The sequence below is a fragment of the Dipodomys merriami genome, unplaced genomic scaffold, assembly GCF_024711535.1.
Source record: "Dipodomys merriami isolate MVZ:Mamm:240054 unplaced genomic scaffold, mDipMer1.0.p SCAF_21, whole genome shotgun sequence".
Classification (NCBI taxonomy): Eukaryota; Metazoa; Chordata; class Mammalia; order Rodentia; family Heteromyidae; genus Dipodomys; species Dipodomys merriami.
The window spans coordinates 25,486,308-25,502,553 of NW_027203493.1; the positions used below are offsets into that span (position 1 = coordinate 25,486,308).

Genomic DNA, 16,246 nt, shown 5'->3' on the forward strand with positions numbered 1-16,246 from the left:
TAATCTTGCAATCTTTCTTACAATAAAGTTAATAGATGTATCATTAACTTACCTCATTCATTTGGACAGAAAATTCCATTTCTTTATCAGTTGAGATCCCTAGATGAAATAAGGAAAATAAAACATATTACATTGGTCAACTAATCTTGCTATGTTTAAATATATACACAGAGAGAAAATTGGAATTCAATAAGCAAATATAACTCAAAGAATAATTAAGAAAATGTGGGAAAAAACTTTCTGGAAATTGTTCAAAACATTCCCCAAAAGAAATCTCACTAAAATCTGTTTATAATCTAAAAGGAGTATATAAAACACTGAAATTAAGATTGAACAACATAATCTCTCTTTCTCATTTTTTTTGTCAGTTGTGGGGCTTGAACTCTGGGCCTGGGTGCTGTCCCTCAGCTTTTTGGCTCAAGGCCAGAACTTTGACATAAGTTTAACTGAGCAATATACAGCCAAAATGTGTATCCATTGGTATCTACGTGTTCTCATGTGAGATTTAATGTTTTCTACACTTATTCTCCAGAATGATACCAGACCAATTGTTGAGAAAAAGCTCCAATACACCTAATTTATAATAGGCTACATTATTTTTCTCATTTACAGATACCTTCAAAATGAATATGCCCTTTAGTCATTTGGACAAAATACAGTGTTTAAATGACTTTCTGACGCTAAAAAATGTTATGCAGAGAATTTTGATTGTTATTTGCTAGTGGTTCTAAGTTGGAAAAACACTGAAAAGTATTTTTGAAGTGAGAACTTTCCTACATATGAACTATTTTTGGAGAAAATATCACAAGAATGAAATAAAATGTTGCTACCACTTAAAAATCATCTGAAATAAGTATGATTTTAGGAACAGTATATATTCCAAAATTATAAAAGATCTACCATTTATATAGCTTTTAGTGCTATCCAAGAAACACAATTCAAGTCACAGAACAGATATATGATAAATGGACTGACTCAAACTGTAAGAACCCAATGATGATACAAATTATGAATATTAAGTGGAATCACCAGTAGGGTTAGAAGAGCATCATAATGTACTTTTAAAAAGAGAAAGCACAACCACTCAATTTTATTACAGAATGTAGGTGAGATTATTCTGTTATTATTGTTCTACTATAATTGTAAAGCTCTTAGTTGCTTAATTTCTAAATTTAACCTAAGTAGCTGACTGTTAGTGGCTCACACCTATAATCCCAGCTACTGGGAAGGTTGAGACCTGGAGGATCAAGACTTGAGGCTAGTCTAAGGAGAGAAGTCTGAGATTCATCTTTACTCAAAGAGAAACAGCTAGGCTAGAGGCTTGGCTCAAGCGGTAGAGTGCCAACTGTGAACAAGAAAGCCGAGTGAGAGCATGAGGCCCTGAGTTTACTCTCCAATAGCTCCACTATCAGTGTGTGTGCACTCTCACACATGTGCACACAGCACAGCACAACATGGGCATGATCTCATAGGGAATATAGGATACTTAGGGTTTAGTTCTATCTGAAGTTCAGATACTTCTGGTACTGGAATGATGTTCTTCACAAATAAGAAGACTCTGAGGATTGGGTAGAACCCTGTACTGCAGCAAACAAAACAAAGCATGCTCAGCTCCCTTGCCAGCACGTGAAATCAATTCAGAACTCTCATCTTTAAGTGGCAGAAGGTTTATATCATGAGGTGTTTGCATGTATTAAATGACATAATATGCATACTTAGGGTACAGGAGATCAATCAATGTCCATTATTATTAGGATATAGTCTAGTCTTTTTTTCATTTTTTTATTGTCAAGGTGATGTACAGAGAGATTATAGTTACGTAAGTAATGTAATAAGTACATTTCTTGTCAAACTTGTTACCCCTTCCCTCATTTTTCTCCTACTTTCCTTCCCATCCTCGCTTCCCGCCCCCCCCAAGTTGTACAGATCATTTCCAACATACTGTCTTGTGTATATTGCTGTTGCATCGGTTTTATTGTGCAGGTGGTGTACAAAGGGGTTACAGTAACATCATAAGGTAATGAGTGCATTTCTTTTTGAACAGTGTCACCCCCTCCCTCATTTTCTACCAGTTTTTCCCTTCTGTTCAAAAAGAAATGCACTCATTACCTTATGATGTCACTGTAACCCCTGACTGATGCCCTCTAATGACTTCCCAACACAGGTCCCTTAACTTAAGGTCACTGTAACTTCAGGGCACAATACAAAAAGAGTTGTTTCAACTTGATTCTCAGATTCTGAAACTGAACTCAGAAAATTTACTAAATTCAAAATTTTATAAGGATCCAGCTCAGCAGTGATACTGGTCACTATGCTGGAAATGACCTAAACATCTTGAGGGCATCAGTCAGGAAAGATACTAGGTAGTTCCCAAGGGACTCCAGTTAGTCCTGGGATAATAAGATGTTGGAAAAGAGAAGGCCAGGCTCCTGAGTATCTCTTGCTAAGTAATCTCTCCCTCTCACACAACATGGCCACAGTGTCATCTCCCATCTGGTGACACAACCAGGAGTCACCAGGCTGAACAGATGAGGCCAACTGATCTTAGTCAGCTCCAAAACCTGTGAGCTGAATAAAAACCCTTTTCTTTCTAAGGAACCCAGCCTCAGCTATGATGTTATACTAACACACACACACACACACACACACACACACACACACACACACACACACACACACACACACACACACACACACACACACACACACACACACACACACACACAATTGATATTTCTTAGCAGAAGTAAAGACAAATACAGTTAGAAGAAACATATGTTTGGTGTTTCAAATTGTGGAACTTGAACTATTGACTTTGGGAAGCTTTTATTTTCTTGGGCACAAAATTGGTCATTATTACACCAAAGAACAATTCATTAAACAAGACAAAGTTCTCAGCACTGAACAATCAAGTGGTTTACAGAATATTTTATAATTCCATTCTCACAAACTAGTTGAAAACAGCTAGTGCTGTCTCTCCCCCTCCACCACCTCTACCCCCTCCACACCCCTCCCCCCTTCCCACCACCTAAAGAATTTGCAGCTAATGTTTTTTGTTTTTTGTTGTTGTTTCTGGTTTTTTTTCACCAGGGGAACAAACATTTCCAATCTCCTATTGAAATTAATGTAATATACCTGAAAATTAGAAAAGGACCACTGACTCTTCCGGATCCACCCTCTCCATCACTGTCAGTACTCTCACACCTTAACCTTCCTGCACCTGCTTTCTCCCCTTAGAATGAACAACTGTTGCCTTCCCTGGCTCACTGTTCCTTACATTTCCATTATGTCAGGTCAGGCATTTGTCTATTAAACCTTCTCTCCCAATCACCCCAGGAGTACATTTTATAAGACGTGTCCTTTCCTGAATGGTACAAAGATTCAAGAACATCTATTTGTGTCCTTCCACACAGCTATCTCACTCATGCATCCTGTTCACTAGTCTCAACTCTCTTTCTCACATAGACGTTCATACAGCAGACACACATTCACACTCACAGAGTCTGATAATGTAGTAACAGTGCACAATCGGTAACCCTCTGTCAAAGCAGGCCTATTGGAAGAGGTACAATAAGGAACCAAGTCGGTATTTTGCTATTCTCCACTCCACTTCCTCTAAAAGCAATCAAAGTGGCAACACTAAAGTGGCAACAGTCACTAATGTATGTCAGAAACTCAACACAAAGGCTGAGCTTTGAGTTTTCACTGAAAGCACATTACTAAGAATATAATATCCAGCAAACCCAGCATCCAAAAATAGCCCTGGCATTTACCAAATGTCCCTCTCAGTTTACACTCTTACAAGTAGGATAAAGTAAGATACAGTCATATGCTGGCATAGCAACATTTATGTCAACAACAGACCCCATATATGAGTGTTTTTTGGAAGGTTATAATACAGCCTGTGTTTTTCCCATATCTATGAAATCACATAATGATATACAGGTAGAGCAAGTCCTGTCATCAAATGACTTACAACTGCGTATTAAATCAAATATACATATGCAGTTTGATTCGACGCAGTACATAATGGACTCAAGCAACTTTACATTTAACTTTAAAGCCATTTCCACTGTGAAATGCAGAACTGCCATTTCCATGGCTGACTGTTCACAAGCCAATGAAAATATTATTATTGACAATCAGAACTTCCTAACCACACCAGCCAGGCAATGGTTTAGTTCTAGCAACATTAACATTTCACTAGAAGAGTTTGTTTATACAGCTATGTGAATATCTATTACATCTGGCTGCTACAATTTCACTTTAAAAATTAGGAGACAGTCAGAGAGAAACTAGTTGGAAAGTTCTGATCACTTGTGTTCAACTGTGGAGAAAATGGTTCAGAAAATATAACAAATCTTAGAAATACTTCATTAACTGGTATACCTAAAAGGCTGAGATGTTAACTATGTTTCTGAAAAAAATAACATCATTCACATGTAGATCTATTATTTAACTCACTCATTTTTAATCGCCTAAATTAATTTAGGAGACACCGAACTAACGTAGGTAAGTTTTGCACATGTGGGTGATTTTACTCTGAAAAATGCATTTGTATTTTGTAACAAAGAAATAAAAGTAACTTTTCCTAAAAAGTTGATACTACAGGGGCTGGGGAGGTGGCTTGCATGCATAAGGCCCTGGGTTCAATTCCTCAGCACCATATAAACAGAAAAAAAGCAGCACTGTGGCTCAAATGGTAGAGTGCTAGCTTTGAGCTAAACAGCTGAGGGACAGAACCCAGGCCCCACAAGAGACCAAAAAAAGAAAAAAAGAAAAAAAGTTGATACTACAAATTCTAGATAATCTGTAGCCTTTCTCAGTTAGCACTTTTGTTTTTATGTCAGTAAACTCTAAAAATATAAAAATAAAAGATAACCTAAAAGCAGGCTTTCAAAAGTCCTAGTATTAAAAATGCAACATATCTTTATTACAAGATATTTTCATAAAACTCCAGCAGTAACCAAGGTCTAGATAATGGACAGCAAAACCAAAATAATTAGCTTCTATGTGGTCTCTGGTCACCTTCCTGCTTAGCCCTTGCACTCAATAATGTCCGCCGCTTGAGTTCTTGATCTATGATCAAGAATGAACACAAAACGTGGGTGCAGTTATTAAACTATCAAATACATGGTATTTCTCACCTCTACCAAAATCAGCTTTAGTTCTGAGGAAACATGAAGAAATTACAAAGCCCTTTGGCAAAGGCAGGGAAGCTGAAATCAATTTGGGAAAAGATCTTAAACCTTTTGGGATGGATTTATGCTATAAACAAACTATGCTAAAATGTTACTAACTTTATAGACTCCAGTAAGCAAAACATTACTTTGAACCAAAATTACATTGAATTTCAACCAAGTGAGTGTAAACTTCTGTTAATCCAATATTGAAATTGCTCTTAATTATACAGAGAATGTTATTTTGTTCCTTTAAAAAATAAAGTTTAGCCAGGTGGCTTAAGCCTGGAATCCTAGCTTTACAGGAGGCTGAGAACTCAGTATCTCTGTTCAGTGCTAGCCTGGGCAGGAAAGGTTATGAGACTCTTATCTCCAATTAACCCCCCAAAAATGACGCTATGGCTCAAAGTGATAGAATGCTAACCTTGAGCAAAAGAGCTCAGGAATAGAGCCCAGGCCCTAAAAGAAAAAAGTTTGCAGTTTTATCTCAATTTATATCAGAATGTCCAATTGTATGTAATTACTGATTCAGATTTTATAAAACAAATATTTAGGTATTTTATAATGAAAGTTATAATGGTAAATAATTCTTAGAAAAATTTAAAAAATAAAATAAATATGGGGGAAAACCCTTCCAGGTTTATACTTCTGAAAGTTGACTTTATCATCACCAAATAAATCATTTTCTCTAGCAGATACATTTAATACATCTTTGTGTGTGATACCCTTGAGCAAACAACAACAACAAAAACAAACAACAAAATACTCAGGGACAACATTCAGGCCCTGAGTTCAATCCCCAGTACCTGCATCAAAAAATAAGGGAGGAGGATTTCAAGTGACTCCAACTAAGACAATATAATGAAAGGCAACTCAAAAAAATGGAAGAAAATATTTTCAAATTCCATATCTCTATAGGGACTTGTATCTTGTATATAGAACATATAAAGAGTTAGCTCCTACAAACCAATAACAAAAGACAACTCAAATTTATAAATAGTCAAAAAATGTGAATACACATTCTCTGAAATATATATGTAAATGTCAAAAACTTATACAACATCTGCATGCTAGTGACTGGAGGAAATACAAATCAAAATCACAGCCAGTTACAAATTCACAAAAGCAAACTATCAAGTGTTGGTGAGGATGTGAAGAAACTGGATCCTTATATACTCCCTGTGGCAATGTAAAACAGTTCAGAAACTTATAAAGCAGTGTCACAGTTTCTTAGAATATCCAATTTAAAGATGATCTAGCAATTGTTCTAGTGTTATACACACGGAAAATTAAAACATCGGTCCATATAAAACAGGTTAGACCCATTGCAACAATGAAATGTACAAGATGCTACGTTGAAAAACGAACTTTACAACTTGGGGGTGGGGGGGGAAGATGGGAGGGCAGGGATGGTAAAGGGAAACAAAGGAGGAGGCAGCAATGCTTGGTAAGAAATGTACTCATTACCTTGCTCGTGTAATTGTAACCCCTCTGTACGTATTTTCACAATAAAAAAAACTTATTAATAATAATAAACAAGAATATTCATAGTAGCACCATTCCTAGTAGCAAAATGTGTCAATAACCAATAGGTCTACAACAGATAGATGTACATATGCCATGGACTATTACTTAGCAATGAAAAGGCACCTAGCACTGCTACACCAATGAACTTCCAAAACACATGAAGTGTCTCAGACATGAAGTGCCCGGGGTAGGCAGGCCAACCCATATAGATCGTAAATAGATTTGTTCTGCTAAGGATAGAGGGTATTAGGCCTAAATGTGCAAAGCGGTTTTGTATAGACTAAACAGCACATGGAATAAATATGGAGGGGACTGAGATCCTTAAGATAGCAGCAGAGGGGCTGGGAAGGTGGCTCAGTGGTAGAGTGCTTGCCTTGCATGCATGAGGCCCTGGGTTCGATTCCTCAGCACCACATAAGCAAAAAGAAAAAAGCCGGAAGTGGCGCTGTGGCTCAAGTGGTAGAGTGCTAGCCTTGAGCTGAAGAGCTGAGGGACAGTGCCCAGGCCCAGAGCTCAGGCCCCACGACCGGACCCAAAAAGAAAAAAAAAAAAAAAAAAAAAGATAGCAGCAGAAATATACATGCATTTCCAGAAAGGGGGGGGGGGGGGGAAAGACGTGCTCACTAAAATAGAACTACAGAATATAGGTCTACAGGTCCGTGCAAAGAAAACATCGTAGCAAAGAGTGGACAAATATTTCTTAAAAGAGCCAAAGCTTCATTTACCACAGCAACAAAAGGAGCAGCGTTCCCAAGAGTATATTAAACGGACAGACCTTTGAGAAGCATCTGAAAATATAACTTTAAAAAAAAAAGCCATGTATTTTATTTGTTGCCAATTGGCAAAGAGAGGTAGAAAAAAAGAAAAAGAAAAAAAAAAAAAAGGCTAGACAAGAGCCATCTTTCTAGCAGGTGGAGCGGCGGTCATGCGCTTTAAACCAAGCCTGGCTTTGGGAATCCTTCCTACCAGAGTTGGAATCCGAGGCTGGAGCATGGCAAAGAGCATGCCCAGTACGCAGCTACTTGGAATCAGGGCTGCAAGGAATCAAGGGATGCGGAAGGGTTTGGGGAGGACATAGTGTACAGGTCCCTGAAGTAGCTGGGGGCGGGGAGGGAGGGGTGGAGAAATAGCTGAAATCCATCCCAAGCCAGGGCTGACGGTCCTGCAGCCAGTCTCGCGCCCGGGCGCACCACGCAGCTGCGAACGTCCCCGGGATTCGGGCTCCACCGCCTCCCGCCCAACGTCCCCCGCAGGAACCCCGGTGCTCTGCGGAGAAGGGGGGGGGGTCCCTGCCGCGTGCAGCCCGCCCGTGCCCAGTTCCACGCCAAGCGCTCCTACCTTCCTCCTCCACCATTTCCAGAAGATTGGGGTCGCCCATCATCGCCAGCTGGTTAATGGCACTGACGCCCGAGAAACAGCGACCCAGGGTCCGCAAGGAAACGCTGTGAGGCGTCCCGGGGCCGATCCCGAAGCGGATCGTGGGTCTCCGGATGGTCACCTCGGGGTCTAGCACGTGGGCATAGTCGCTCCTGGACGCCGGGTCCTCGCCGTCGTCGTCCTCGGGCTCCGCGGGTCGGGAGCTGCCCAGCCGGTTGGGCCTCCGCTCCAGCGAGCGCCTGCACTCCACGCCCCCGTCCTCCACCAGCGCCTCCAAGCCCCGCAGCCGGCGCTTCTCTCCCCGCTCCCGGCTGGATTTGCTGTCCTTGTCCACGTACAGCTCCACCAGCTCGTAGTACTGCTCCTGCGAGCTGTCCCGCCGGGCCAGCGGCTGCGGGCCTCGGCGCGGCGCCGGCGGCCCCCGCCTCTCCCCGCGCCGCGCCTCCTCCGCCCCGCCCGGCGGCCCGCCCTCCGGGCCCGCCATCGCCCCGCCCCCGGGCGCCGCCGCCTCCGGGCCCGCCGGCTCCTCCCCACGCCGCGCCTCCGCGGCCCCCGGCCCCTCCGGCGCCCCGCTCCCCTCCGGGCCCGCCGGCCCCTCCTCCTGCTCCATTCCCGGCCCCCCGGGCTGCTTCTCCTTCCCCCCCCTCAGGACACCCCACCCCGCTTCCCCCCAGTCCCGACCCCGCGCCCTGGCTTCTCTGATCGGTGATCCTTAAAGGCTGGAGCAGGGGCTGCCCCAGCCAATAGGCCACCCACCCCCCTCCTCCTTCCTAGAGAGCCCCTCGCCCCCGCCCAGCCCCTTCCGGAGAAAACCCCTCTTCCCGGTTCCGGAGTTACTTTTTGTCCGGTGGGAAAATGCTACCTTCCCTTAAAGGGACCCCCTCCCCTTTTAGAAAGCACAGGGTCCCGGTGGTCTCTAGGGTTCCAGGGGAGTGTGTGTGTGTGTGTGTGTGTGTGTGTGTGTGTGTGTGTGTGTGTGTGTGTGTGTGTGTGTGTGTGTGTGTGTGTGTCCTCTTCTTTGCTCTCTGGGCATTGGATAGGACCTTTTTTTGTTTGTTTTTGTTTTTCCCTATAGTAAGAGTAAGGGAATGCACTGTGGTCAGAACTTAAAGTCACCCTCTGCACAGCCGGTGGCTCATGCCTATAATCCTAGGTACTCAGGAGGCTGAGACCTGAGGATCACGGTTCAAAGACAGCCTGGGCATGGAAAGTCCGAGAGACTCTGATTCCCAATGAACCACCAGAAAACCAGAAGTGGCGCTGTGGCTCAAGTGGTAGAGCCCTAGCCTTGAGCTGAATTGCTCAGGGTCAGTGCCCAGGCCCAGAGTTCAAGCTCCACCCCCCAACAACAACAAAAAGTTGGTTAGCTTTGGCAAGTGTTTGTAAGTATGGGTTAATGTTTCTGTATGTTTCCCTGAGAATAATGGTACTCAACTCCTAGGGGGTGGGTACTGTAAAGACTGTAAAGTACTTGAAGCACAATGTGTTATAAATGTAGCTGTTAATATGAGTAGAATAATAATCCTACTACTTAATTCATAAATAATTCCACTCATATTAATTTGAAACCTCTGTCTCAAAGATTCGTTAAATACCTCTCCAACTTTAAAATGAAGCAGTGAGTAACCCCCCCCCCCATGGCTCATTGGGCTTAGTTGTGGTTGTAAGACCCTATCAAATATTGTGAATGTCTCAATGATTAGGAGGTAAGAAACCTACTAGCAGGTGGGAAAAGATATGAGTGAAGGGGATCTGAGTCCACAGTCATGGCAGTGCTCAGAGAGCCACTGAGTTTAGGACAGGGTTGCGGTGAATTGAGACTAAAGAAGTAGAGGCCAAAGAAAAACCCTTTTCTTCTTTGTTTTAAGGCATTCTGCTTGAAGTTTTAGAACTGAGAAACAAATCACATTTTACACAGAAGAAAACAAGTCCACAGGGGAGCTGTGGTTGCCTGGCATTGGTGGTTCAGGCCTTAAAGCTAGCTATTAAGGAGGTCTGAAGATCAAGGTTTGAAGCAAGACCAGACAGAAGACTCGTTGCAGCTCTTATCTCCAATTAATCACCATCAAAAAGCTAGAAGTGAAGCTGTGGCTCAAGTCATAGAGCATCAGCCTTGAGCAGAAAAAGCTATGCAATAGGGCTCTAGTCCTGAGTTAAAGCCCCAGTGTACGTACACACACACACACACACACACACACACACACACACACACACACACACACACACACACACACACACACACACACACACACACACAGAGTCATGTTTTACTGAGGAACCAGAGGTTGGTTTTTTGTTTGTTCATTTGTTTCTATGTTATCTCTTCTGTACTTACATTTCTAGGGTCCCATCAATTCTGGCCAAGTGATTCAAGACTATAATCACTACTTGATGTAGTTTGGAATTAGATTTCAAAAGTTAATGAAATAAAACAAGCAATAAATTTGCACACAGTTGTAATAAATGACTAATAATGTTTGAATTCTTTGGAAATTATTACCCTTTGATAACCTAAACACTGTTTGACTCTAGTAAAATATTCATAACAAAAATATTAATGGTCTCACTGTAGACATGTATAGGTGGACATAGGGAATACATAGTTACAATATTTTGCACTGGGAAGGTGGCTTAGTGGTAGAGTGCTTGCCTTGCATGCATGAGGCCCTGGGTTTGATTCCTCAGCACCACATAAGCAGAAAAAGCCAGAAGTAGTGCTGTGGCTCAAGAGGTAGAGTGCTAGCCTTGAACTGAAGAGCTGAGGGACAGCGCCTAGGCCCAGAGTTCAGGCCCCACGACCAACCAAAAAAATGACATTATTCTTGTATAAATTACCAAATTTTATTCTTATTTCTTGATTCTGGACATATTTGAAATGACATTCATATATATATATGCATATGACATATATGACATATAGTTTTTTTCTAAATTAAATGGAATATTTTGATGCTGAATTTGCTTCAGTTTTATCAACATCCATTAACATTGTCATCAAGAAGTTGAAAACAAGTTGTATTATTTTCATAATGGTCTTCTCTATAACTTTTTAGATCCTGAAAAGTTTTCTTTGTGTTTAAATGTTTTTATTGCTTAGCTATAATTTTAAGACATTTTCATTCTTTAAATGCAGTCTTCCACCATACATTTCTAGAATCATGTTCTGAATAATGAATGCATGTTCATTAATTACAATGTAATTAAATGTAATTATACTGGGATCCCAAATTTGTGGGATATTTTTAGCCCTCTACATATTTTTAGCCTTTGTTTTGTTTATTTCAAGCTTCAGGGAGTACCTTTATTTTTTTCTTTTATAACTTATGTTAAAATCTATTAAATTATTTAAATTTTTATACAAGCACAGCCTTAAGTATATAAGGGGTTATTTTTTGGAAACTAGCAGAAAATTACAAGTTTGAATTTACTATAAGAAAAGCACCTTGGGATGTCAGTAATACTTTGTATCACAGAAAGTCAGAATATGTAAAACTTACATGACTAGTGGAAGAGCAGTATTTTCCCCCTTTAGCAGTCAATTGAAATCAATGAACTCTACCCATGTTGAATAGCCTAAAGTTACAAGATAGACACTGAATACCAGAAAAGACTTTAGAAAGTCAATTAATAAATTCATCTTCCTCCTAGAAGCAATGATATGGCATTTCCACTCCAGTGTGGTCAGTCTCAATTCCTCTTCTTTTTTTTAAATTTTATTTTATTGTAAAGATGCTATACAGAGGGGTTACAGTTACATGATAAGATAATGAGTACATTTCTTGTCAAACATTGTTACTCCCTCCTTTTTCTCCTACTATCTTATCCCTCCCCCACCTCCCCTAGTCTTCCCTGACCCTAGAAGTTATAAAATTCATTTCCAACACAGTCTGGTGAGTATCATTTTTGCAAAGGGTCATCCTGTGTCCTTGTTTCAGCATTTTGTTATTCCCCTCACCCTCCCCAAATTAGATAAATGTATTTACAAGATGCAGGGTACCAAAATAAAATACAGTGACAATATGGGATATACCATAGGAGGAAGAACATACAAAAGACACCAAAACAATCACATAGTACATTAAAAACAACAACGACAAAGAAAAACCTCTTGTGTCCATATCTTGGAGTTCATTTCCTTTAGCATTATCTTTTATTGTCATATGTACATAGATTTTGAGCTTTTCTGCTCATCTGATAAGATTATCCTAGACATATAATCATTACTGCAAATAAGGGAAGCCATGGGACCTATATTTCTTTGGTTTGGCTCACTTCATTTAATATGATTTTTTTTCAATTTCTCTTCTTACTAAAGCTTTTACTCCTAGAATTCTGTCTCTTGGACTAATTGTCATGCACTGATTTTTTTAACCCTTAACATATCATTTATTCCACATGTTTTCAGCACCACTGTATTCCATATATTAAGAAAAAACATACTCTAGTGTGTGAAACTTTGGATCAGAACTCAAAAGACCTGCCCTTTTCTGTTCTTTAAGAAGGTTAGTAGTACATTGACCTTAGGCAGGTGACTTGCTTTCTTAGAAGCCTTGTTTTCTTTTATTCTTCTATTAAGGGTCTTACTTGTTCCAGCCCTTTCCTGAGGTTGTTGTGAAAGCAAAATTATATGCTTTTAGAAATAAAACTGTAACTAATAAAGTTTTGTTGAGTGTCAGAGGTGAAGTGATAGATCTGCCAGTGCAGGGTAATATGGGGTATGGGGGTTGCTTCTCTTATACAATGCTACAGTAGTGTTTCTGTGGGATATGCACTCACTTTCTACCACCACACACCTACTACCCCCTGGTTTTAGAGAAAGTGACCAAACGTTTTTATTTGCAAAATTCAACACTGAACGCTGACCTTTACAACAATCCCTCGGCCTTTACAATAAGCTCTAATGTTTTGCTTGTTTTACTCCAGTTTGATTCATGTTTTATCAAGTGACAGAGTATCCACACCTAGAAAAAGCCCACTTTACAGGCTGACCTTGATAATCAAGTGGTCACCAGAAAACCCAATTTAGGATTTAGCATATCCGCTTGGTATTTTCACATACCTGCTTGATGTTTTCAGATCCCTTAGTACAGCATATTCTCTCCACTTTGTAGCTAGAAAACAGCATACTCAAAATGTATTATGGTGACACTTTCTGCAAAATACAAGGCACAAGGAGCCATTGGGTTTTCCCATAATGCCTTATGACTGAAACAAAGATTACAAATAATGTGCCTCTACTTTTATCTTTCAAAGGCTTCCTATCACATACAAGAACATAGCCAAACACAGTTCTTGGCAGTAGAATTGCAATAGCTATATTTACATGATCTGGGCCTAGTTAAATGTCCATTATTACTTCCCACCTCCTCCTTCCCCCAGCATGCTCCAATCATGCTATCTTATTACCATCCCTCAAATACAACAAGTGATTTCTCATTACAGGGGCTTTGGCACTTGCTCTCCAGCCACAATAAAGATCTTTGCACAAGTGCTTCAGGCTTCACTCAGACATCTATCCTTCAGTTTTCCATGAAGATTTCACTTCCTTTGGAGGTCTTTCTATTTATTCATTTTTATTTTTGAACGCATATTGGGTTACAAGTTCTATATCAGCTGGTGTCTTTTCCCTTCTCTTTTGAATTTGTGGCAGCTGGGACACAGAAGTTTGTTGTCAATATCTGTGAAAGGAATGATGTGACCAAACTCTGTCATCAGATTTCTCATAGCCTAAGTTGGGCTAGTAGCAGAATTCTCCCGTGCTTTTTGCTTTGAAGAAACAGGAAAGGTGATTATGTGGCCCACTTGGGAGTGACCTGTAAATTTGAAAGTACCATGTGCCAGTCAGAAAACTAATTTTGTCACTCTAAAGAACTCAAAACTTTACCTCAAGAATGTTCTAGAGTCAGAAGACTTAGAGAATTTATCAGTTTAGTTAGAAAATTTTAGTAAGACACCTTGCATTGGAGCATTAACCTGACTTCCCTTGGGAAGGAAACAAGTCTTGGAGCAAATGACATTGCAATGAGTATCCTTTAATTTGAAGACATCCTGCTTTTAAAATGAAAAGTGCCTAGGATAGTCATTTTTTTCTAGCATGCAAATAATCAGCCCCAACCCACTAATAAACTCATGTTCTGTACTAGCTGAATCAAATAGTAAGAATCTGGACTTTTGGATCATGAGTGGACACCTCCATATTCTAAATTCATCCTCATCATTCCTGAATACACTTCCATTAAGTCTATACCCAAGGATTGGGCACTTTTTTTTAAACAATCAAATCTTTTGTTGCTGCTGCTTAAAGAGCCCATTTCTTCAGAAGTCATCTTCCTGGCCTTCTCTAAGTCATTAAATTCCAAGCCATATCACTTATATATTGTAACATAAACATAACTGAGCAAATCCAAAGCTTACTCAGTCATCCCTAACTGATTGGAATTTCCCAAATTGTTTACTTCTTTCAAAGTTGCAGGATTAGATATTAGTAATTAATCATTTCAATAACTATTATTATTGAATAGTTGCTAGGTACCAGTATGTCTTGATTCAATTGTTCCACTCCAGCTATTACTAAGACAATTAATTTTGAGCACAGATAATTTGACAGGACCTTGACTTAGCTCAGTTTGGTTATGAATTGTTTTAGTTAGGCCTATTAAGTTTGTTATGCTTTCTTTTTAGCTCAATTAGTTCTTTTTTCTTCTTAGTTCTAATACCTTTGTTATGTGCTTTCTCTGCCTGTGCTTGCCCATGCATCTACTTTGAAACATGCAACCTGTAAGCAGAAAAATGTTACCATGAAATACGATAACACTGAAAAATTGAGGATAAGCTGTAAATATTTCCTTTTATCATTCTTTGGAGAAACAATGCTAAAATGCATTTTATACTCTTCATGGATTCCCCAGACACACCGACTCCCATTTGCCCAGAGTGGTAGCAAGCTAAATAACATATTCTCTGATTGGCTTTCTTTTTTCATGTTTAACTGTTCCCATTCTCAATCTCTTTTTTTTAGAGAACATTTCCCAAAGTAGTTTTCCTGTACCTAAGTATTATCTCAGGCTCCACAATTAGAGAAAATCCAAGAAAAAAGTACCATCATTATTATATTCTTTTTAAAAAGATCATCTAGGAATCTAAGGCTAAAAGAGGTTAAATCACTTGCCAGAAATGCAATGCTATTAAAATACAGAGTAAGATCCAGGATAGCCCAACTCCACAGTCCATTCTCTTAATTACCATATTGTTTTAAAAGTAAAAGCAGGCCAATTTTGTTTGGACCAGTATATTTAATGTTTTAAATCTAAACTGATAGAGTTTTCACCATTGTTTCTTTTAAAATACCTCAGTCAGGGGCTGGGAAGGTGTCTTAGTGGTAGAGTGCTTACCTTACATGCATGAAGCCCTGGGTTCGATTCCTCAGCACCATATAAGCAGAAAAAGCTGGAAGTGGCACTGTGGCTCAAGTGGTAGAGCATTAGCCTTGTGCTGGGACAGCACCTAGGCCCAGAGTTCAGGCCCCACAACTGACAAGAAGAGTTGAGGGACAGCGCCTAGGCCCAGAGTTCAGGCCCCATGACTGACAAAATACCTCATTATTTATTGAAAATAGTTAATCTACTTGGAAGCCATGGTAACTAATTTTGGGGAACATTAAAAATCTATTGCTGCTTCTCTTTTCCTGCTGCTCTCACTTTACTACCTCCCATTTTTATTTTTACAATAGCCTATTAGTTGATTTTCACTCTTCCAGTAAAGCAATGTTGTTGGATTGAAGGGATACATTTAGTCATTTAACGACTTTGACAGAACTAGTTTTAAATCCAAGCTCACCCACTTTTTAACTGTGGACAATAAGGTGAGTCTCCTAACTTCTCTATGTCTCAGTTTCCTTCTCTACACAATGAAGGAAGTAATTCTTTACATACAGGTTATTGGGTAGATTAAATGTAAGAATTCATGGGATCATATCTTCAAACTTTAAATCATATTATGCCATTTTCATGTTATTGCATTTGTTCTTATTGTTGAATTTATGTTACATATGAGATTGTTAGAAAAGCTGTTACTTTGTTTTTCCTTACTCAATACTGGAATTTGTACACAGGGCCTAGAACTTCCTTGGCTTGCTTGCTCACAGCTGATAATCAACCAGCTTA

The 16,246-nt window shown here is 39.9% G+C and overlaps 1 protein-coding gene across 2 annotated transcripts in view; it reads right to left on the bottom strand.

Annotated features, from left to right (window-relative positions):
• Ano5 (anoctamin 5) overlaps positions 1-8,509 on the bottom strand; it is a 51,347-nt gene extending 42,838 nt beyond the window's left edge. For both annotated transcript variants that reach the window (XM_070032719.1, XM_070032718.1), the window contains exons 1-2: positions 8,046-8,509; positions 53-99 (exon numbers count right to left, since the gene is read on the bottom strand). In XM_070032719.1, coding sequence (XP_069888820.1) covers positions 53-99; positions 8,046-8,088 — 90 coding nt within the window. In that variant the 5' untranslated portion in view covers positions 8,089-8,509. The remainder of the gene's footprint in view (positions 1-52; positions 100-8,045) is intronic.
• Between the last annotated feature and the right edge of the window lie 7,737 nt (positions 8,510-16,246).